The sequence below is a fragment of the Triturus cristatus genome, chromosome 4_2 (assembly GCF_964204655.1).
Source record: "Triturus cristatus chromosome 4_2, aTriCri1.1, whole genome shotgun sequence".
Lineage (NCBI taxonomy): Eukaryota > Metazoa > Chordata > Amphibia > Caudata > Salamandridae > Triturus > Triturus cristatus.
The window spans coordinates 553,679,656-553,704,389 of NC_140586.1; the positions used below are offsets into that span (position 1 = coordinate 553,679,656).

Below are 24,734 nucleotides of genomic sequence, written 5' to 3' on the forward strand. Positions count from 1 at the left end.
CCATTGTGCCAGCACCTAAATCCTCAGTTGTGATACCGTCTGTGAAGGTTACACAAAGTCCAACTGCATATAGACTTGTGACCCAAGATGCAGATGGTAGACACAAAATGGTTAGGGCAAGCAAATGACAACTTTCTAAAGGTGCCATTTTAAGAATTGTGACTTAAAATATGACTTTTACCATTGAGGAGGGTTTTTAATTACAATTCCTCAGACACCAAACATTACATTCTTACCTGCTCCCAAACAAAAGTTATCACTAATTAAATATAAAAGGGTAACCCAGTGTTATCCTATCCGAGAGATAAGCCTTGCAATAGTGAAACAGATTTTGATTTTTTCACTACCAGGACTTGTAAAACTTAAAAGTACATGTCCTACTTTTTAAATACAACACACCCTCCGTTATGGGCTGAGTAGGGCCTATTCTAAGGGTGACCTATATGTTTTAAAAAGGAACGTTGAGCTCTTGCAAAAGATTTATTTTGCCAGGTTGAAAGGTCAGTTTGAAACTTCACACACAGGCTGCAATGACATGCTTGAGAGATGTTTACAAAGGCTACATAAGTGGGTTGCACCATCAGTGCTGCAGGACCACTAGTAGCATATAGCTTACAGGCCCTGGGTACCACTTTACAAGGGACTTGCAAGTCAATTAAATGTGCCAATTGGGCTTAAGTCAATTTTACCATGTTTAATGGAGAGAGCACAAGCACTTTTTTTTTTAGCAGAGGTAAAGTGTGGAGTCCTAAACCAACAAAAATGAGTTCAGAAAACAGGCAGGGTGAAGGCAAAAAGTTAGATAGTAACTCTGCGGAGAGGGCCAGATGCAACAATAGAGGAGCCCCAGACACAGAAACAGCAGTCACAAATGTTCCTGCTTCCTAACCTTGCTGCAGCCATTTGTTCCAGCTGGAGTTGCCATGCTGATCTGATGTAATTTGCTGTATACTCTCTAAAGACAAACATTTAGCTAGATGCTGGAGTGGAGCCTGCATCAGGGGGTTGCTTTCAATTGATTTGATTTGTTGTCTGTGGTCCCTGCTATAAATAAAGGGCCTTTCACAGCAATCCGTTTATAAAAAACATTTATTTTCATAATTGTGGCACTAGCACCAGCTGTACAAGTGCTGTACAAAGAAATCGCCCTAAAAACTTATAATATGCTAACTAGAAAAACGTTAAACCCATGGTACTCTGAAGACGTATAAATAAAAAACCCACTCATTTTGAGACAGCTAGAATGAAAAAGGAGAAAAACATACCTAGTGTTTTCAGTCATTTCGTACAGACTGGATCTGAAGCTATATAAGAAAAATCTTGTTCATGCCAATTATAGCTGTCTGCATACCCATATACTAAGCTCGACCAGCTCTCCACACAAGCTTTTCAAATGGTACACTCCTTTCTAAAGCCATGTTGTGCCTTCTCTACTGACCATGCATTACATGATTTTGGGGAAGTCTTAGCCTGGATTTCATGTCCAAAAAATATATGCCAACATAAAGACCTAACCACTTGTATCCTTCAGAACGCTCCTCTTCCACCTGTCACCAGGGATGTTTTAACTCTCAAACCGAGAGGAAATTGAAATAACTGTAAAGAAAATTAAATCAACTTCTCCAGATGACCTGTCCCCAGTATCCTTTATTCACTCTTGTGCATTAACACTCGCTCTGGCTCTCAATAGCAAAGTTAACCTTTCTCTAACCGTTGACATGGTACCACCAGAGTAGAAAGCAATAGGGGTTACTCTGTTGCTGTAAAAAGACTAAATGGAGTGGTAGTCAAAAACTATTGATCCATCGTCATGTTTCTAGCACTTGGCAAACTGAATGGATGGATATTAATAGATCAACTCACGCTCTCAATAGACTCATCAGCAACTACCCTGGCACTGGAGTTGATGAACTAGGATCTATACTGGAAACTATTGTTCTGATTAATGTCAAATGACACGATTTACCACTCCATCCTTATGATTGCTTGAGATAGATAGGCATCTGTGGCATAGTAGGAATGTGGTACTCTTATTTCTGGAGAACTAAGTGCAGGCAGTGTCTTTACCACATATAGATCCACCTCTGTCCATCAAAGGTGGAGTCCCTTAGTTCTCTTTTTCGTCAACAACATATTTCAATATTTGCATGTGGCACCTTCTTCAATAAATCGGATCGAGTGGATGTTTTGCATTGACTTATGCCAATCACAGCTTGCTCTTCGGCTAAACCATCAGGCTCCAATCTAACAGTTTGCTTAGTAGTTGGATATGGCGTGGATGTCAACATTCTTTTCTAAGATGAACTCAAACAAGACAGAAATAATGGACTTGGGAAACCACATGGTTCAATGGTATGTTAAAATCTGACCATCCTCTCTAGGAAAGTCTCAATCACATATCAGGAAAGGTAACTCACCCCCCCTCTTACCCCTAAGTTAATGCAGTGTCAGCAGTCCACTTTTGCACTTAAGCTACTATGAAGAGTCTTTCATTCCTTCCACAGGATTTTCAGGCATGGGTGGTTTCGGCATGTCATGTCTCAAATTGGTTGCTGTTAACATTCTATTTGGGCCTGTTTGCAGGTATTCTAGTTACATTACAAATAGTTCAGAATATTTGTGTGCAGATAGTGGTTCACCTATGGAACTACATTCACATTTAGGGCCTGATTTAGATGTTGGTGGTATCAGTTGTCCCACTGTGGCAACGGTCCCAAGTACTCCGTCAAGTTGACGGCAGTCTGCCCGCTGTATTTAGTGTCCTGCAGCGGTCTTCTCTGCTTGTTAACAGTACTCCGTCATGCCTGCAGGCGATTTAGATGTTTCAATTGTGCTGGCAGTGTCCTGGCAGCAGAGTCTTGACAGAGTGAAGCCATCAAGGTGTGGAGACAGGTAAATGCTACTTAATTTCATCTCAATACACATATATGTTGTGATTCTGTCAATATGTATATGTAGGTAGTGTGTACTGTCCATTTTTTTTTTATACATATTTCATTGCACACCAACAACATACACACACTGTTGAATGTATACCCACACCCACCACCAAAGCCTATCTTCGATTCTAGCGACAACAGGGTGCCAGAGTGTCAGGGTCAAGTAAAAGCAACAAAGGAAGGACCTGGCCAATGGCGTTCAAGACCGAATCGGTAATGGAAACCTGAAAAAAGGTGAGTTTTCACCTTTTTTTCTTTGTTTCTTCCAATTTACGCTTGGAGATTTCTACGCCACAGTTGCTTCGACGGAAAAGCACATCGTAATCTGGACGGTGGGAATCTTGGCAAGACTCCCTCCACCGGCAGTTTTTGCCTCTGATGCTGTCAAAGCAGGAGAAAGATTCTGGCGTAAGCGGCGGTCTTCCCACCAATGACCAGCCAACATCTGAATCGATTGGGCAGACCGACAAGATAACGTGTGGGAAAACTGCTGACAAAAACAGCAGTACCAGTACCGCCAAGATCTAAATCAGGCCCTTAGGCACCCAGATTCTGCATGCATTGGCTTCCTCTTAAAGAATTATATTTGAAGGTCTTATGCACACTGTATTCAAAGGCACAGAGAAATCTGGCCTACAAGACGTGTCCATTACTGTATAATTTGCAGAAACGGATGCTCTGAATCCTGCTTGCTATGGTTAAATGCTGCCACATTTGCTATGTGGAAGAACGCTTAGCCTCCTGGTGTCACAACTTTGAAACAATCTCCCTCTACATATCAAAACCTATGTATTCAGGTAAGATATTGTCTTTCCTGATATTTAGCTTTTTTCCTTTCATAGTGTTCCTTTAATGCCAAGTTGCCTGTATTAGGTGTAGGTGTGCTTTATAAGATTAAAATGAAAATAAAAAAACAGAAATTCATTCATGGCTAGCTCATGGTAACGTTTCTTTAATGTCAGAGGATTTGCAGTGATTATTTCCTAGGTAGCAATTGTCGGTATTAACCATAAGCAGATGCAAATAGCTAAGCACAGTAAAAAAAAATAACTTGTGTAGTGGCTGCTACGTTTTGTTGTTGTATACAAAAGCATTTAATTTGGGTGAATGCAGGAACACATAAGACATCATAAAAAAAACTTAAATGTGTGTGGTGCATTTTCTTCATCATCTTCCAAAATGCCAGGACATGTTTATTTTGTTCCTGGGACATTGTGCACCATTTATTCAGTCCTTGGCTTTATTTAAAACAGTGCACTTCAGGAGCTGAAGTCCCCATTTACTTCCAATAGCCAATGCATATGATAAGTTATTTGTAAAGAGATAATCCAGGACTTGATCCTCAGTGTTTGATCTAGATGAGCGATCTGGCAAATACAAGTGCGTCACCAATCTGTTTCATAGAAATTAAGCAGCTAAATTGTAGTGCAACGTATCTATGACTTGGAAAAGAGGCACATGATGGAATTACAATGAAAAGAGCACTGCATTGTTAACAGTATGCGATCATTCCAAATAGGAAATTGGTTAAATGGACATAGAGACTGAACTAGTCCATCCACCCCAATCTTTCCGCTGCCAATAACACACGAGGCCTGTAGCCATACATCCTTCTTTGCCTTATTTTCTCTGTCTGTTCATTTGCCTCGGGGGGGGGGGGGGGGGGGCAGGGCGTGTGTGTATGCATCTAAATGTGTGCTGTACTCTCTGGATGTCTGTGTTCTTTTGAATTGTTTGGGTGCCTGCATGTTTGTCAGCCTCTGTGCTTTGGTTTATAGACATAGATACCTGTCTCTCCCCTGCTTATGATGTCATCTCTCTAAAGCAAAATCCATAATGCACCCTCCCGTCTGATTTTACAAACTGCTTGCCAGCCTTTGATTTCTGTTTCCCGCGCTCTCTCATGGTCTATTTCCAAATTGTTTCGTCCTTGCCAACCAGACATAGGTCCGCTACGGACTAATGCTATCTTTTGGAGAAGATCATTACTATCGTAATACTTCTTCCTCATTCCACTTCTTGATTTCTCAATTAGACTCTCCTGTCATATCTGATGCTCTGAGATGGCCTTAGAACAGCATAATGTTCTAGGCAAGCAACCAACATGACATGTCTTTCAGGCTACATGGATTGGAAACTGCATGTCAATCAATCGGGGTTTATAAAGCATGCTACTCACCAATGTCAGTTGGCTTATCTGTATGAGTGCCTATTGATTTGTGAGCATGAGTGTCTTGTCTGTGGGCATGTGTGTGGCTGTAGATCTATTGGTCTGTGTGTGCATACATGTCCCTAGGTACATTGCCCAATCTCCATATTTGAATGTGTCATCTTGATCAATGGGTGCGTGAATGTTGCTGGTCTGTGTGCATGCCCTATACAAGTGGTTTCTTAACCTGTGGTCCAAGGACCCATGGGGGTCCACGAGGCCTACTCGGGGGGGTCTACGGCTGTACAAAAGTCTTTTTTCTATATTTGATTGTGAATTTAACAAAATATTTCCATATTTGAATGTGTTTATTGTATATTTTCTTTTATATTTTTGTGCATTATTTTGAGGTTCAAATCATAGAAAATGCTTAGGCTCCCTAGCTTCAAATAATTATTCCAGTGGGGGTCAACAGAAGTCAAAATGTTAGAAACCACTGCCCTATACAAAATCCAAGCCTGTTACCTTTCTCAATGCTCATTTTAAATGGAGTAGACTGTAATGCATTAATAGTATGATGGTGCTGCAGTTGCTTTAACTAGTAATTGGACATTTTTAATTATAATTATTTTTTACAATTTCAGAAATGCATGTTCATCAATTTAATGTGGGGCAAAATGCCACTCGTGTCAAAAAAGAAGGAAAGGTAAGCTTCTCGTCTACAAAGTTTACATTTTCCGTTGTAGAGTATTTTGATAGTTAGGTAGTAAACACAAAAAACCTTTTTAGGTCTCGCCCAGGCAGCGCGCATGTGCTGTCTCTCCGAGACATCCAGTAATCCTTAACAGTGGTGAAACTCCGCCTATCGCCTTTTTATTGGCTTGGTCGCTTTTCAGCTTAAATCTTTTGCTTTTGACCGGTTAATCTGTCTTTTAGTTCCTCTTTTATTTGTTTGGGAACAACTATGCAGCACCGCCTAACTACTGTAAACCTGCCACTAGTGTGCTGAAGTATTTGTCTTGGAACTATTTTTCGTTTTTGGTGTCGTTCTTAACTTTTTCATGCAGGGTATTTTTGGGGGGGGTGAACGGTGAGTTTTAATGTTTGCATTTGTGTTGCGATGATTTTAGCACTGATTAGCATTATGCCCCCACGTGCTCTCCACAATCAGTTTAAGGGAAAAGGCCCCCGGTACTGCAGATCCGTTCCGTGCACAGTGAGTTTTAATGTTTGCATTTGTGTTGCCATGATTTTAGCACCGATTAGCATTATACCCCCCCACATGCTTTCAACAATCAGTTTAAGGGAAACAGGCCCCTGGTACCACAAATCCCTTACATACAGGTACGGATTGTTACCAGGAGAGGGGGGCCCCCGTTAGCGATCACACTGCACAGGAGTACCGAGGCAGCTCCTTCGTGTTGGTGACCTGTGAGCTTTTAGTGTTGAATTTGGAATAAATAATGTTCCGGGAATCTTATTAGGCGTCAGCTTTAGGGAGCACATTGTGTTTAATCGTACCACTAGTGTGGTAAAGTATTTGGCTTTGAATGTTTTTTCATTTTTGGTGTTGGTGTCTTTCTTAATTTGCTTGTGCATGGAATTTTGTTTTGGGGTGAATGGTGAGTTTTAATGTTTGCATTTGTTTTGCGATGATTTTATCACTGATCAGCATTCTGCTCCCACATGCTTTCCACTAGTGTGAAGTATGTGGCTTTGAATTGTTTTTAGTTTTTGGTGTTGGTGACTCCCAATTTGCTCGTGCATGAAATTTTTTTGGGGGTTTGACCGGTGAGTTTTAATGTTTGCATTTGTGTTGCGATGATTTTATCACTGATCAGCATTCTGCCCCCACATGCTCTCCACAAACAGATTAAGGGAAACAGGCCCCCGGTATCGCAAATTGAGGCAGCTCCTTCATGTTGGTGACTTATGAGCTTTTAGTGTTGAATTTGTAACAAATAATGTTCCGGGAATCTTATCAGGTGGCAGCTTTAGGGATTCACGTTTGCTTTTGTGCCACTGGGCATACAGAAAAAAACTTTACATTTCACAGCGTTCTACCCTTCGAAACAAAATGCAGTGTGCCAGCCAGAATGCTGTAATAAAAGTAAAGCAAACATGTGAACAGTTTCTGCGCTACATGTTTTAATTTTTCTCTGCCAATCAGCATGCAGTAATAACAGAACAATGCCTAGGCACACACGTCTGCAATGTACGTCTGTGATGTTGGTGTACTACTCAACCTGCAGTAACCAGGCAATGTGCGCCATTCTGCTCTTTACACGGCCCCCTTGTACCGGTCACTATGCAGTAATCTTGGTAGACTGCACAGGCGATATACCCACATTTTGCATGCCACATGTTTGTTTTGTGTATCACTCAGCATGCAGTCACTGCGAAAGGTATGTGGCCTAGTAGTAAGCACTGCTGACTTTGAACCTGGACAACATCCTGGCTTCTACTCAGTCGTGTAATTCTGTAACACCTTGGAACTCACATTCCAGTTTTAAAATTTGCTCTACAACGTGTGATTTTGGGCACATACTTTACATTTTTAAGATGCACTAAAAATACATGTGCTCGGGACTGGAGCAGAAGCTGTTATGTTGATTATAAGGTGCCAGTGCTAAGCACCCGAAAATATTGGCTTCTATTTACCATGCGTTCTTCCTATATGTAAAATACCACTACATAATATGAATGCCAGGAATCTGGTTTCAATCCTAGTTTTCTATAAACATACTGGAATGCTTTTATAAAATAAATGTAGTCCCGTGTACTTTAGGGCCTGTCTGGCATCCATAAAATCAATTTATAAATTCTAAAATCCTTTTACGTGTCGCATTTCTTGTTTTTTTGTACCTTTTAGCTGTGACCTACAGTTGTTTTTGCACGTTGTTTTTAAGTTACTGATCTGCATCTCACAGATGCTGCAGACAAAGATTAGGATCTTTACAACGAGGCTTATTTACACTCAATTAGCTCGTCTTGGTTTCCTTTCGTAGCTGTAGGACACGTGCTAATGTTTCACACTACAGCAGACTTTGAGGCTCCTTTTTTCCTCCAAAATAAATGCTAATACAGTGGGATTTATTCACACAGCTACACAAACCAGCGTAAAAACGTTTGTTTTAAAAAAACAAAGTTCGAATCGTATTGCAACAAAAAAGTGTATTTTTTCTTTGATAATACTAATTTAGTGTTTGGGTAGCTGCAAACATAATAGGATAACAATTCACCCTTGTACTGGTCACTATGCAGTAATCTTGGTAGACTGCACATGCGATATACCCACGTTTTGCATGCCACATTTTCGATTTATATATCAGTCAGCATGCAGTCACTGTGAAAGGGATGTAGCATAGTTGTAAGCGCCGCTCACTTTGAACCGAGACAACATCCTGGCTTCTGCTCAAAGTCGTGTGATTCTGTACCACCGTGGAACTCACGTTCCACTTTACATGTGAACTCCGCCAATCAGCATGCAGTAATAACAGAACAATGCCAAGGCACACACGTCTGCAATGTACGTCTGTGATTTTGGTGTACTACTCGACCTACAGTAACCAGGCAATGCGCACCATTCTGCTCTTCACACAGCCCCTTGTACCGGTCCTTATGCAGTAATCTTGGTAGACTGCACACGCGATATACCCACGTTTTGCATGCCACATGTTCGTTTTGTGTATCAGTCAACATGCAGTCACTGCGAAAAGGATGTGGCCTAGTGGTAAGCACTGCTGACTTTGAACTGGGACATCAGCCTGGCTTCTGCTCAAAATCGTGTGATTCTGTACCACCTTGGAACTCGGGTTCCAGTTTCAAAATTTGCTCTACAACGTGTGATTTGGGCACATACCCTACATTTTTAAGATGCACTAAAATTACATGTGCTCGGGATATGAACAGAAGTGTTTGTTGATTATAAGGTGCTAGTGCTAAGCACCCAAAAATATTGGCTTATATTTACCAGTGCGCTCTTCCTATATGTAACATACCACTACATAATATGAATGCCTGCAATCTGGATTCAATTCTGGTTTTCTGTAAACATACTGGAACGATTTTATAAAATAAATGTAGTCCCATGTACTTTAGGGCCTGTCTGGCATCCATAAAATCAATTTATAAATTCTAAAATCCTTTTACGTGTCGCATTTCTTGTTTTTTTGTACCTTTTAGCTGTGACCTACAGTTGTTTTTGCACGTTGTTTTTAAGTTACTGATCTGCATCTCACAGATGCTGCAGACGCAAAGATTAGGATCTTTACAACAAGGCTTATTTACACTCAATTAGCTCGTCTTGGTTTCCTTTCGCAGCTGTAGGGAACATGCTAATGTTTTACACTACAGCAGACTTTTAAGCTCCTTTTTACCTCCAAAACAAATGCTAAAAGAGTGGGATTTATTCACACAGGTACACGAACCAGTGTAAAAACGTTTTTGTTATAAAAAAAACAAAGTTCGAATCGTATTGCAACAAAGTGTATTTTTTCGGTCACTAAGCAGTAATCTTGGTAGACTGTACACGCGATATACACGTTTTGCATGCCACATGTTCGTTTTATGTATCAGTCAGCATGCATTCACTGCGAAAGGGATGTAGCATAGTGGTAAGCGATGCTGACTTTGAACCGGGATAACATCCTGACTTCTACTCAAAGTTGTGTGACTCTGTACCACTCAGCACCACCTAAACACCAGCGCAACACCAAAGTATCACACAGAACAACATCAGCATCACTCTCACACATCAATATCAATAAACAGCACCATAGCATCACTTAGCAACACCTCAACATCACTAAACACCATCTCAGCATCGTTCTGCAACTCATCGGCACCAGCACAGCAGCAAATAAACATCACCACAGCAGCACATAAGCACCAACACAGCACATCATCATTAATGCACCACAACCAGTGCAGTACCAAAACGGCAAAAGCACAGGGCCACCTCAGCTCCAGTGTACCAATACCTCAACATCAACACAGCAGAACACAGCACCATCTCAGCATCAACGCAGCTCCACCCAGCATCAATGCACCAACACCAACGCAGCCAAAATTCAAAAGCAAATCCGGACCAACACAACACCACTTCAGCAACAGTGCTGCACCACCTCAGCATCAGCGCTGCTCCACGTCAGCATCACTACAACACCAGCAGTTCAGCCCTGCACCAGTAGAGCTATACCACAGCAGCAATTCAGCACCAAAAAAGCTCAACTTCAACATAAGTGAAGCACTACATCAGCATAAACTAAAACCTCAACATAAAGGCAGCTCAACATTACAAATCAACACAGCTGCACAGCAGCCACAGTGCTCTACAACATAGCTTAAAACAAAGGCCAAACCAAAACATCTGGCTAATCACTTATAAGGTCCCAAAGGTGAGACCTATTTGCTATACCAATGCTTGTTTGTTTAATGTGAGGCGAAATGCCACTTGTCAAAAAAGAAGGAAAGTTAAGCTTCTCATCTACAAAGTTTATATTTTCCATTGTAGAGTATTTTGATAATTGGGTAGTAAGCAGCAAAAGCCCTTTTAACATCATTTTTTTCTCGTCACGGACATTGGTACATGAGACAGTTGCACATGTCAAGTTTCCACTAACAAGCATTACCGCGTACAGACAGAATAATCAACAACATTGTGGGTGTTCAGGAAAGATGAATGAACTGGCTATACAGAAGTCATTTCATAGTAGAACAGATAAAGAAAGAAGCTCCACAACATTATACAATATTAACGTTTTCTCCCTCTCTAGTAAGAGGCATCTCTCACAATCTAGAAAGATGTAAACCTCTGACAAGACCACCGGATCACCCCCCAGTCACCGCATGTCTTTTCATAAGGCTGAGAAATGGACACCATGTCCTCTCAAATTTATACGATGTATAGAGTAAAATAGGCGAGAGCTTTTCTATTGTGAAAATGGGCCATATCATTTCCTGTCACATGTGTTTGGGGGGGGGGGGGACTATCTGCAGTTTAAGTTACTGGGCCTCTGTTGTTCCTATAGCAAGAAGTAAATGCAAATTAATTTCCCCATAGGTGTGGCTAGAAGGAATACACTATCCTCACCTGGATGTCCTATCAGGGCATCAAGGACTGTAGTAGTAAAGTGAGTCCAGTTATTATTTTGATAAGTGAGACAGTTTCATATGAGCACATGCAAGTCTACCATAAGTGTAGTAGTTTCCCTCATTCACCTTATCTTTTCCAGCAGGCATCAAACCCTCCAGACACTACCGTTAGACTAGTAGGGGAGAAATCCCACTTTGTGAGAAGCTTATTTTTTTGATACTCCATTTAATTGATTTTTTTTAATAAACAGAGAACCGTACAGCACAGGTAAATCATAGCAATTGATGCAATGGAATAATCATCAGTATATTCATGCGCGGACATACATGCCGCTCTCACTGTGAGCGTGTTGTCATATGCCATCATAATACGGGAAGAGACAGGGTATACATACATCACACTTGGTTCAGCCATTTGCCCCAGACCGTTGAGTGACTTCTCTTGCACTGCGCACCAGTCCACACCCTTCCACCATTTAGCAATACTCGGGGGGGGGGGGATCAGACAGTTTCCATGGCGCGGCGATGTTCTGCTCGGCCACCATGGTAGGTGTGCCAAGGAAGAGCTTATCTGTTCCGGACCCATCTAAGCCACCTGTGATGCCCAGGAGGTGGTTCAGGGGGTTATGTGGCACATCCCTACCCAGGGCACCTGTGATTGCAGATTCTATTGCATCCCAGTAGGGGGTGAGGTGGGGACAGGACCAGACTATATAGTAGAAGTCAGCCGGTTCTAGACCGCAGCGCGGACAGGATGAAGAGGGTCGCAGACCTGCTCTATAAAGCCAGTCTGGGGTTAGGAAGGCATTATGGAGGTAGTATAGCTAGATTATACTAAATTTGGCTGAAGTGGTAACGGTCTTGGGGGCCATTAAGGTGTCTCGCCTGTCCTCGTCCTCTAGGGGACCCAGCCACGCCTCCCATCGGCGTCCGAGTGAGTCAAGTGATGTTGGGCTGTTGTTGGTTAGGGAATGATATGTCTGCGAGACCCCGTCCTTTCCCAAGTCACCCATCATGATTTGTGCTTCCATTGGACTGAATTTAGGAAGGGCTGTACTAATTGTTAGGTGTCTATTGACAGCGTGGCGTAATTGTAAGTATTTGTAGAACTGTGAGTGGTGGAGGGTGTAGCACCGCTGTAGTTCTTAAAATGATCGTATGTGATCCCCCATCCAGATTTCCCCCAATTGTGATATTCCAATAAGGTCCCAGCCTCTGAATCCCTCCAAGGCTCGCACGTCCCTCAATCTCCCTGCCAAAGGGGTGTGTGTTGAGTCAGTTTGGTATCCCACTGGGTGTGGCGCAAGGCTGTGCGCCAAGCCTGCATGACCGCACCGGTCACTGAGGGCAAGGCTCTTGGCACCGATCCCCATGTATCATAGTCTGGATGTGTGGGAGTCCCAGGTCTCTTAGTTCAACCCTGTACGCAGGATTGGACCAGCCGCCGGTAAACCAGTCTTGTAAGACGAGCAATCGGGTGGCTAAATAGTACAAGTAGAGATCAGTCATCCGTGGGCCAGAGCTATGTGCGGCCTCTTGCCCTCCCACAGGAACTTCGTGGCCATACTGTCCAATTCTCTGAACCAGGCCCGCGGAAGGTGAAATGGGGTATTTTGGATAATGTACAAGAAGCGGGGGAAGATCATCATTTTGAAAAGGGGACACTCTGACCAGCTGGTTGAGTGGCAATGTTTGCCAGCCCCGGAGATCCTCTTTAGCCATCTTGACTAGTGGAGTGATGTTTAGTGCCCACTCTAGGTCGGAAAGTAGAGCCACCCATATCCCAAGATACTTGAATGACTGTCGTCTAATGAGGATGTTTGATTGCCAGTCAAAGCACTCTTGTGAAAGAGGGGTACCAAGGTCGACTTGGCAGGTTTGAGACGGGGGCCAGAGACCTGCTCAAAGGTGTGGCGGCTCCGGAGGCATCTGGGCCTGAACTGGGCTGGGTCTGCAAGAAAAAGAAGCACGTCGCCTGCATATAGTGCAATTATTTCGGTGTGGGCACGATCCCACTGCCAACTTGTGATCTGAGCGTCGGCCCGGATGGTGCAATCCAAGGGGTGCATCGTGAGGGCGAACAGGAGAGGGGAGAGGGGTATCCCTGTCTAGTGCCCCTTTTAATCGGGAATGACTCCCAAGAGAGCCCTGTTTCTGAGTGCCCTCGCTCTTGGTTTGGAATCGAGGACCTTGACATGACGGTGGAAGGACTGTCCCAGTCCTTCTGCAGCTAACATCATCGAGATATTGCCAGTCCACTGTGTCAATCTTTTTCGAAGTCTACCAGGAGGAGTGCCAAGTAGGGAGTGAGTGATTGGTGGTGCGCCAGGGCCAGGTGTAAACGTCATAGGCAATGTCTTGTACTGTGTTTTGGCATGAAGCCGCATTGGTCTGGATGAATCGGTTTACTAAGGATTGGCCTCAGGCGTTACACCAGGATCATGACGTATATCTTTTTTATTCCGAATTCTTTTTATTGAACAAAAGAACAAGCTTCAGAGACAAAACATACATAGACATACATTTGCTGGTTATAAAGTTAATACGGTAGCCCTGTATCCCTCCAAATATCAAGCTCAAATACATGCTGCATGTTTTACCGCTTTACTAGATGGAATTTTCCGCCTAACTCTTATAGGAGAACATGTAGGACACACCTCGAGGCCCCGTTCACAGGACTCTATACTGTGCCCATGCCCCCCATATTTTCTCCCATTTGAGACCACTTTAATAGACCACTTGTCCTGCCCTATGGCACCAGTCCTTATCGCACATCCATGCTTCCAGTGTCGGGGGCTCTGCTGCCCCCCCAAGCCCGGGCAATATTTCGCTTGGCGACCCCCCCGCTAGTGCTAGCCAGAACTTGGCCCACTGTGGCCATGTGTACTCTCTGTGACACCCAGGATGTGCCATCTAGACCCCAAACCTGATGTCAGTACCCCTTACCACCGGGTCTCCTCTTATCCAGGCTGCCAGTGGTTCCAATGCTAGTGCAAATAACATCGGTGGCAATGGACACCCCTGTCGCGTCCCCCTGTGAAGGGCAAAGGCTCTGGAAATAACTCCGTTGACCCTGCCATGTGCCATCGTAGCGGTCAATAGCAGCCGAATCCACTTTTGCAGATTATGGCCAATGCCCACCTTCTCCAAGACAGCAGAAAGGTAGGACCACTCGATGCTGTTGAATTCCATTCTCGCATCCAGTGAGAGGACGGCTGCAGGTACGTCTGGCTGCTTTTGGGTCATATGCATGACTCTGTATAGGTGTCGCAAGTTGAGCCTTGTGATCCAGTGCGGCATAAAGGCAGATTGATCTGGATGGATCAGGGATTGTATGACAGGGCTCAAACGATTCGCAATGATCTTGGCCAGAACTTTGGCTTAAAAATTCAGAAGGGAGATAGGTCTGTAGGAGCTACAGAGGTCATGTGGTTTGCCTTTCATGAGGAGTACCACTATGGTTGCCATTCTCGTGTCCTCAGGGAGTTGACCCTCATCAAATGCCTCTAAGAACATATTGAACATTTGTGGGGCAAGCTTACCTGCCAGACATTTAAACATTTCTGTGGGGAGCCCATTCAGGCCCGCTGCTTTCCCTGATTGCAAGTCCCGCATTGCATTTTCTACTTCTTCCACATTAAAGACAGAGTCCAGCGCCTCTCTATCCTCCGATCCAAGAGTCGGTAGGGAGACGTCTCTTAGGAACTCAACACAGTCTGTCTCCCCCCGCGTAGACTGGGACTGATAAATGTTCTCATAATATTTGCCAAAGACTTCCGCGCCTGTACCCTCCAGCCTCCAGAGGGGGCGGAGCAACCCAGAGGAGTCTCCCAAGTGAAGGAAGAGGGGAGAGTGGACTCCGATGCCTCGGGGAAGGATACTTACTTAAGACACACTTTGGCAGTCAGGGGCTGGCATGAAGATGATGTCTATACGTGCATGTGTGTGGTGCGTCGCTGAGGTGTAGGTGTACTGGGTTTCTTGGGGTCTCCAAACTCCCCTGATATCCCAAAAGCCCAGGGTAGTCGCCCATTCCGCCAGTAGCTTTGCCTGTGGGATTCTGCCTGGGGATGGTACACCAGTGGTGTCAAGGTCTTGGCCAATGACTGCATTGAAGTCTCCCCCTATCACTGTCTCTCCCAGGGGCAAGGCGGCAACAACATCCGCGACCTACGTCAACGATAAAGTGAGCGTAGCTGGTGGGACATATACTGACATTAGGTTAAGGGTGTCTCTTCCCAGCGTCCTGGATAGGGACACAAACCGGCCCTGGAAGTCTCTTGTGACATGGTTGAGTACGAAGGGGAGGTTGCGCTTCAGGAGGATCGCCACCACTGTTGAGCCTCACTCAAAGCCAGAGTGCCACACCCGATCGAATCCCTGTGTTGCGAAGAAGGGACATTGGTTCCCCAGGAGGTTGGTTTCTTGGATTAGGACTATGTCCGGTGTGTGCCTTTTTGGGCGTATTTCAGGACTGCGCTTGACTTTTGGTCGAGCATACAATTAACGTTCCATGACAGAACTTGGAGGCGGTTGCCCTTATGTAACCACTGTGTCATGGTCTTTTGTATGGGGGTCAGGAGACAGCTCGGTCCAAACCTTTAGGGGGCCGGGGCCAATCTGCAGGCAATTGTAGTTTGGGTTCCTGTCTTCCAGTTTGTGGGATTGGCGTGTCTGCGCTTCTAAGAGGATGATGTGCTGTGAACATTCAACAGTAAAAAACACTAAAATATGGGGCAACTGACCCAACCCTCCCCTCGCCTCCCACTCACCCTATCCTATACGGAGATCTTGGCTGATGAGAGCCATGTCTACCCTGACTTCGCCGGTTTTGTTCTCCACCGAGGCGTGCGATGCACTAATGTCTTGCAGGATCGTGGTGAGATCTCTCACGGGTCGGGAATCGCTGGTGGTAAACTGGTCCATCTTAGTTTGTGTTTGCGTTGTTGGCTTCAAACCACGGTCTTTCCCCATGTTGCTGAAAGGGCGGGATGATTGAAGCTAGCGCCGGCACTAGGCCTCGCAGTGGGTCCGGATGTGGAGCAGAAGGCCAGGCGTCGCTTCACCTCCAAAGTGGCACGACGGGAGGTCGGTCTCTAGGGCCGTCAATTGGGTGAATATCTTGGCCTACCTTGTGCCGGGGTGGCAACGCTTCGTGCAGGGCCCCCATTCGTTGTTCAAGGGGGGAATGAGAACTTGTGTGAGCAGTCTGTATTGTACCGGTGGGTGCCCACTGGAGAGTGCAGAGCTGAGGGAGGTGCCACCCCCAGGATTGATATGGTCCGCTATTTGAGGGCGAGGCGTGGTGTATGTTCAAGGGTTGCAGGACGGAGATCTGCGGTGCCCCGGGTTATAGTGTTTTTAGGGCTAGAGCGGCTCGGGGTCTGGCGGCCATGTGACCCGTGTGGCTTGTGCCAGCCTTCACTCACGAGGTCTACAGTGGGGGGGGGGGGGGGCAGGATGTTTGCTTCGTCAACCAGCGGTCCGTCGGTGGGGCATGGGGGTCGGAGCACAGAAAGAGCACAGTCCGTGAAAGCTCAACCCCCCGGGACTCTCCCCACACCACGAGGCGCGATTTGGGGCCCCGGCTCATCTAGATTTTTGCCCCAGTTCACCTCGATTTGGGGCCCCAGCTCACCTCGATTTGGGGCCCCAGCTCACCTCGATTTAGGGCCTTAGCTCACCTCAAGTTCGGTCCGGATGAGAGTGGTCTCAGTCGGCCCGAGCACTCCTAAAGGCCTCAGGTGGCGGAGGTCTGTTTTTCAGGCCATCTGTTCTGCAGCCTCTGGGGGAGGGCGAGGCTTTTCAGCGCAGGTTTGTCCAGCGTGCCACAGGCGGCGAGCGGGGTAGGGGGGTCTCCAACCGAACCTCGTGGCTCACCGCTTGATTCACCAGCGCCGCGGCCCACAGCACCTCGATGGGCCGCTGCCTGGGTCCTTTTGCCGGGGCATCCCCGGAGGGTGGGGAAGGAGGGAGAAAGTCTTGTTGCTTTGGACGGGGCCCACAGAGGGGGCACCGCCGCCTCAGTTCTCGGTCCGGACATCACCAGTCCCTGTAACGATGAGGCCGCCACAAGTTAGCTCCGGGTGTCGCATCAAGCAAATTCCCTGGTTGTGGCCGCAGCGCACAGTCTGTCCTAGGTGACCAGCACCCGGCTCTCAGTCTGGGCGCAGCTTCACTCACGGCAGCTCCGGTGGCACTCCAGCAGGGGCGCAGGGTTGGTGGGTACCTTGGCGGGTTGAGCAGCATAGGGAGGGCTCCCCAATCATTTCAGGTTGCCTCCGAAACGGAGGTCAGTCTACCAACTTGCGGGAGCCTCTCCGCCGGTGCCGAGCAGGGATCGCTTCAGACCACGTCGGACAAGCGTTTTTGGAGTTGTGGTGGACTCCGGAGCTTGCCGCCGTTGTGGTGAGTGTATATCCACTGTCAAGGGCAACAATATGTAGCCGATGGGCTGAGTAACTTAAAGAGGATGATGGAGGGGTCCGGAGCACTGTGAGAGTGCGACCACCCTCTTGACGCTCCAAGCCACGCCACTTGTCAGAGGCTTATATACATTTTCCTTATGCTGCACATAAAAGTGAAATTTCCCTATTTATGTTCATGCTGGGAGCAAAGCTTTTGAATATACTGGTGAATCAAAGGGATGTTCATGTGACTTGCGTTATTTGCAAATAGGGCTTTAAGGTGGAATTTCTCTCTACTGGCCTCTTGTTTTATTGCTTGACTATTGACTCAGTTTACCATCTCAGTGATCAGGTATTCTTCTGCTCTGGGTAACAAACTTGTTGCTTATGTTTTTTTTAATAACATATTTTATTGAGTTTTCATGGTACATTATGGTCCGTGGCCCTGTGTATACATTTTGAAGGCATAATAAGTCAGGAGCACCAATACAGACATGAAATTGGAACCCCTGCATAACCTTCAGGTAAACCAATAAAAACATGTCACAGATAGTCTCACATTCAATCAGACCTTTTTAAGCCTTGTGGGATCCAAGTACAAACGGTCTCATTCTTTGTCTGGGTTGCTCGGTGACCAATAATATGTGGAGAAACCGGTCTTCTCAGGGGGTCTGTCAATGGTTAGGGGGGGGTAAATCTATGCCTCGATAGATCGCCCAAAGGGATCATATTTTCCCGTGCTTCTGGGAGCAGCCCCAGGCCAGGAAAACCACAATCTCTGCTCTCATGCATCTATGAATGGCCTTTTTCCACCCACCAATTGTCGGAGGGGACAATTTCTTCCAAAGCTGGGCGATATCTCGCTTAGCAATAGTAAGGGCTAGAAAGAGACGAACGTCCACAGCCTTGCGGGAAAGCAGAGCACCTCGTTGCTCTGCAGGGAAGGGTGGCAGGCAACTAGCGCAATTCCTACCCTGGCTCTGGGCCCCCGGCCTGGAGCAAGGGTCGGAATTGTGCTAGTTGCCTGCCGCAAGGCTGTAGACTTTCGTACTGGGGGTCTTCACTACCCCAGTATAAGTCTACTAGGGTACTATACTACAGCGTCTGAATATCCCACAAGTAGGGAACCAGAACAGTGGTAGTGCACCATACATTTTCCTAGGTCATGATGAAGTGCCGCAATACAGACGCGAAACATGTCGACCCATCACACTGCGATAGCCCTCTAGGAACATTGCATCCACGTAGGGCTACTACACCTTTTAATTAAGCTGGAACTACCTTAGTTAATAAATCATTTCTGAAGAGGACTGCTCTAGAATTATTTTAAACCACCTACTGTGCACTACCCTGCCCCCACACCCACCTCATGGCTTCTTCAAAAGATCTCTGCCAAAGAGCCCCGTTCATGGGAGCCCGTCTGGCATTGCAGCCCGGCCCGACAAGGAGCATGGCCCAATGATAGAGCAGGACATCCCTCGGGGTGTGTGAGGGCATCACAAAGAAATACCTCCCCTACCCCTGTACTCCCCTTTAGGAACTGCACACCCTTCGTTACACAGTTAAAACTAATGACCCCATAAATGTTAAAGGAACACTTACAAAACTCACTTTCACTATTCTATCTGTGATCACCTCACCTGCATCTAAGTCTGCTAGCCCAGTTGAGACAATAACCTTAATCTCATAAATAAGTCCAGTGACATTCAGCATCACATGTAAAAGGTTTCCACATTTAAATCCGTGCTCTAACTCTTATTGTAAGCAGATTGATCAATAGGTTTGTTCTATTTTTATGTGAAGAATAATATAGTAAGATGTCTTTAATTCAAAAGAAGTAAATCTCATAAATAACTCCATTGATCACCAAGTTTCATTACAATACTCTTGATTTCTTCATTATTTACATAATAATTGGATTCTTTCTTGCCCCTCCCCCCATCATTTCAGAGGTTCTTATGAGATTTATATTGTTCCTTTTTAGCCCACTGATTGTTAATGGCTGTTTCCAGTTGATATTAATACCATAGTCTTTTCCACCCTTGCTCAACCTGTGTTGAGAGATTTTATTCCAAATATCATGAAAAACATACTCTAGAGATTTAACTATTCTAATTAGGGTTCCCGGTTTTATGGTATTTATTTTTTCAACATTTCCGTTTGTATTTATCCATCTTTATTTTTTGCTCACGTTTTCTAGAGTGGTCATGTATTTTTTCACAGCCTATCTGATGTAAGATCCAGCATGTTAATCACTTTTTATTGGTGAAGTTGAAAATTTGAATAACCGAATGCAATAGATCCTTTTTCTATGGCTCTTTAAACCTCTTCAACATTTGAATATTGATTCAACGTATAGGCTCATTTTCAGTATTTATCAAACTCCTCTTAAGAGAAATCAAAGAAAAATGTATATATCTTTCTTGCGGTTAGTTTCCCTTTTTGATCTCCAACTATTTTGTTCAACAGTGTTGAGCTTATTGTATAATTAGATGTCCCAATTTTATTAAAATAACCGATAAATTGCATATATTTCTGTTCTGTTTAGGAATTGAAAACTCCTTCTGAAGATTAAGAAAGGATTGCAAATGCCATATTTGATTATATGCCCTACTCATATTATTCATTGTCTAGCCTATATATCACAGTAAAAATAATTAAAAATTATAAGATGCACATAAGGGCGTATAAACATTAATACAAGAAATCTGGAGTTTATGTCTGAGTGTACTCCATATTGTGTATGCAGTCTTGGCAACCTCATCTCGTGCATTTGTTGATATCTATCTTCGTAATTTTCCAAAATTATACAATGAATTTTATGCAGCGTAAAAGCCCAATAAGATTTAAAGTCCAATTATGCCTAACCCCATTTTTATTGTGGTAATTTTAAAAACCTAATTAGTTTCTAAATTTTCTGATAATTGCATATGAATTTTCCAAATGCAGAATCTGGTCTTTTGATAGATTACATTGGGACTGAAAGGGGAATTGAACAAAACCGATATAAAAATATTATATGTAGTTTCTTCTAAATATGAAATTTGCATACACATTTCTGTAGCAAGCATTCAGAATTGATATAGCTTATTTCTTCAACCTGCCTAAATAAGTTGCTTCCTTCAAAGTATAGTTCAAATCTCTTTATTTGTTTTCAAAGCAGAGGAAATAGAACAATACCGTGAGTGAATAGCTCATCATCTGTGGTGCAAATATGAATAAATATAACATTCGCCAACCCCCACCCCCCCTCCCTTTCCCCGGGAACCATAGTGCTGATAGGTGTAATGTGGTCGCACATGTTCAAATGTGCCGATCTAACCTGTGCCCTCTTATTCGGAATGAATAAAAACCGCTGTTAAACAAAGAAGACAAAGTTATCTGGGGCAGGTGTGTTTACATTAATTCTTAGGATAATAAAGCTATCAAAGGATGCCAAAGCTCAAGATATGAAGTTTACTGTGCTGAGATAGTGAGGGTCAATCTTTCCATTCCTAGTATGTACAAAAGGCTATGCAGCCAACCATAGTAAGTGGGGAGCTGTCCTGTGCCCCAGTGTGTCAGGATATTCTGCAGGGCCACCCTCCAAAGCCAATCCAATCTGCCGTCCCCAATGGGATTTGAGTGGGAAAGTGAGTGTGTTGGGCAACCCCTAAATGATCTAAGCAGGGGAGAAGGTTGTTAAGGTGGGTGTCGACATAGTCTCGCAATTGTATCCAATAAGAAGTGAGTTTGGGGCATTTCCATAGCAAAGGTAGAACCGATAGGGAACCACCCAGCACTCAGGTTTGCGAGTGGGGTTTCCTCTGTGTAGGCGGACTGGTGTAATGTACCAGTATGTGACAATCTTGGTAGCCGTTTCGATACTATCCGTATTTCGGGCTGTGTGCCTATATATAGAGGGGATCCACCAAAGATGATGTTCTGCCACCGCCCTATCCATGAAAAGCCAATGCTTTTCAGGCTCCTCTCTGGACCGGTCAAGTAGAAACCTAAGTTGAGCTGCCTGGTAGTAGCGTAAAAGATTCGGGGTGCCCAGTCACTCAGTTGGGGGTCTGTAACTCTCCTCCTTCCACATGTGAGAGTGACCATCATCCCACACAAAGCGATTCAGATCGTATTGCAAAGCCCAGATGGTTCAGGTAGGGGATTCCACAGGCAGAGCCTGAAAGAAAAATAATCTTAGGCAGGATTGACATTTTCAAGGCAGCCACTCGACCGAGCCAAGAGAGGCAATAGGGCTTCCATCTATTTAAGTCTGTTTTGATCTATTGGCGTAGAATCTTATGATTAAGGGAAGCAGTCACCTGGGCCGTAGCGGTCAGTTGTACACCCCGCTACAGGATCTAGGTTGTAGCAAATTGTATCTATTAGCAAGGGCCTTTTGTCTGGCGTAAGAGAAAGGTTAAGGGTCTGGCATTTATACACTTTAACCTGAAATCCGAACGCCTGTCCAAAAGCCTCTTAATTCATTTAGGAAGGCCAGGAGGGAGGTGGACGGTTCCTTAAATTAAATGCCACCAAAAGTTAGTCTGCGTACAGACTGATGGTGTATTCCTCTCCACTAAACGGAATGCGGGTTATCGCAAATTCTCTGGGCTAGTGGGGTTCCTGTAAAGTCAGGGTCGGAGACAGGAATCCTTTTCAAGTATTTATTATCGTATTACAGCATCAACAGAGTAACGCCTCCGCTCTCTCCTAGGCATACGATCTCTCTCCCCCACACTCTAGAATCTCCCCCCTCTCGTGGACAATCCCACGAGAACCACAAGTAAAGCACGAGACAACTAATAAATAATACCTCAGGACATAACACATCTTCCCCTTATACAATAAAAAACAATTAGCAAAACGACAACAACAAACAAAAAAAACTAAGATGCAATATCACAAAAATAATCAGACATCCATTTTGGTTTAGAACGAGTACGTTTGGTACTACAACTTGAATCCTCAGGCTGATTTCCCTTATGAACCCCACCAGAAGACGATTCTACATCGCTTTTCTGAACACAAGGAGATGATTCTTCATTTCCACTTCCACTCGGAATAACCATGTCATTATTAATACAATCTTGATCAACGTTAACACAGGTAGAAGTAGAATCAATCACATTCCCATCCCCCTCTGAAGTAATATCCCACTCAGAATGGGAATCATGTGATCGGTTGATTACCAATGGGGAAGTTTGGTTATGAAAATTTGGAGGAGGACGAAAAACAGCAATTCTTTTAAAGTTCCAAACCTTCCCATCTGACAATTGGACCGCATTTCTTAAAACCTTCTTAACCTGCAAAGGTTTAAAATACTGACTTTCCCCTTTGCTAGTTTTCCAAGGCTTCTTGACCCTGACCCAAGAACCAACTTTTATACAAACCTCCCTAGTATTGTGTTTCTTGTTGTACACATCATGATGCATGTTACATTTATTAACAATCCTGGATTTAACAACATCAAAAGATAAAGCAGTAGAAGAACTTTCTAGTAACCATTCAGGATTGCATTTAGTTCTAGCACTTCGACCCCTCATAATTTCAAAAGGTGCAACCTCCAAAGATTCGTGGGGTGTAGTTCTATACATCCATAAAGTCTTACAAATTTGCACCTCCCAGTCACAACTGTTCTGAACAGCCATTTGAATAGAGTTTTTAAGAACTCTATTGAACCTTTCAATCATGCCGTTACCAGAAGGGTTGTAAAGCGAAGTCGTCCTATGTCTAATGCCAGCTCTCTTAAAATATTCTTGAGTTAAGTTGGACATGAATTGAACTCCATTATCGGAAATAACCTGAACAGGTAAACCTTCTTCAATGAAGGTTCTATCCATAAATTTTAAAACCTCTTGAGAGTCAGCTTTATCAACCACTTTGATTACAGGCCACCTTGAAAAAATGTCAATGAGTGCTATAATGTATTTTTTCTCGCTTCCAACTGGACCCATGATGTCAATTGCAATGGTATGCCATGGTTTTTCAGGAATGAAGGACTCACCTAATTTTGGCCTTAAGGTGACTAAAGATTTGTCTGACATACAGCAAGGTACACACTCACGCACAATCCTCTCAACCACAACATCGATACCAGGCCACCAAAACCATTGCTTGACCCTCTGTTTGGTTTTGATAATGCCACTGTGCTCCTCATGGCAAAGCTTAACTATTTTCATTCTCATTGAAAGAGGAGGAATAACTTTATCATCTCTAAAAATGTACCCCTTGGTGACAGAAAGCTCATGCCTTACTTCCCAAAAAGGTTTAAATGCACTAGGAAGCTTATCTTTACAAGGCCAACCCTTATTAATGAAAATGATTAACTTCTGCAAAGTGTCGTCCAATCTATAATTATTAGACCATTCAATCTCATCAAAGTTGGACAACCCTTGATTGTGAATCAAGGCAACTTGTTCATCATCCGAGTCATAAGAATCACACTCATGCATTTCAATGGGTAGTCTCGACAAGAAGTCCGCAACGACGTTCTTTTTCCCAGGAACATAAACGATCTGATAAATGTAATCCTGTAACCTCAATGACAATCTAGCAATTCTAGACGAGGCATTCAACATTCCTTCCGTTGTTAAAAGTTTGACCAAGGGTTTATGGTCAGTACGTATCAAACAGGACCTTCCCCAAATGAAAGACCGAAAATGATCCATTGCCCAAACACATGCAAGGGTCTCTTTCTCAATAACAGAAAATTTCTCTTCAGAAGGAGACAGAGCACGAGAAGCATAACCAACAATGTTCTCATTCCCTTCTGGTCCCATTTGAGACAAAACGCCACCCAAACCCTTACTACTAGCGTCTACCGTGACAATATTGTCTAAATCAGGGTCAAACCCCTTCAGAGCTGGGGCCTCAATAATGGCTCGTTTGATACAATCAAATTCAGACTGGCATTCTTTACTCCATAAAAACCGTACATTTTTCTTGAGAAGTTGTCTAATGAAGAACATTCTTGCAGAAAAATTCCTTACAAACCTTGAATAAAATTCAGCTAAACCTAGAAAAGACCGAATTTCATCTTTGTTTGTGGGGTTTGGTGCATCCCGAATGGCCTCTATTAGGGAACGTTTAGGAGAAATACCCTCTTTACTAATGGTGTGACCTAAGTAAGTTATAGATCTCACTGCAAATTTACAC

General features: G+C 44.2%; 1 protein-coding gene across 4 annotated transcripts in view; it reads left to right on the forward strand.

The window, feature by feature from the left end:
• Positions 1–24,734, forward strand: part of BRDT (bromodomain testis associated) — a 1,895,586-nt gene that overhangs the window by 938,333 nt on the left and 932,519 nt on the right. For all 4 annotated transcript variants that reach the window (XM_085602176.1, XM_085602174.1, XM_085602177.1 and 1 more), the window contains one exon: positions 5,733–5,794. In XM_085602176.1, coding sequence (XP_085458302.1) covers positions 5,733–5,794 — 62 coding nt within the window. The remainder of the gene's footprint in view (positions 1–5,732; positions 5,795–24,734) is intronic.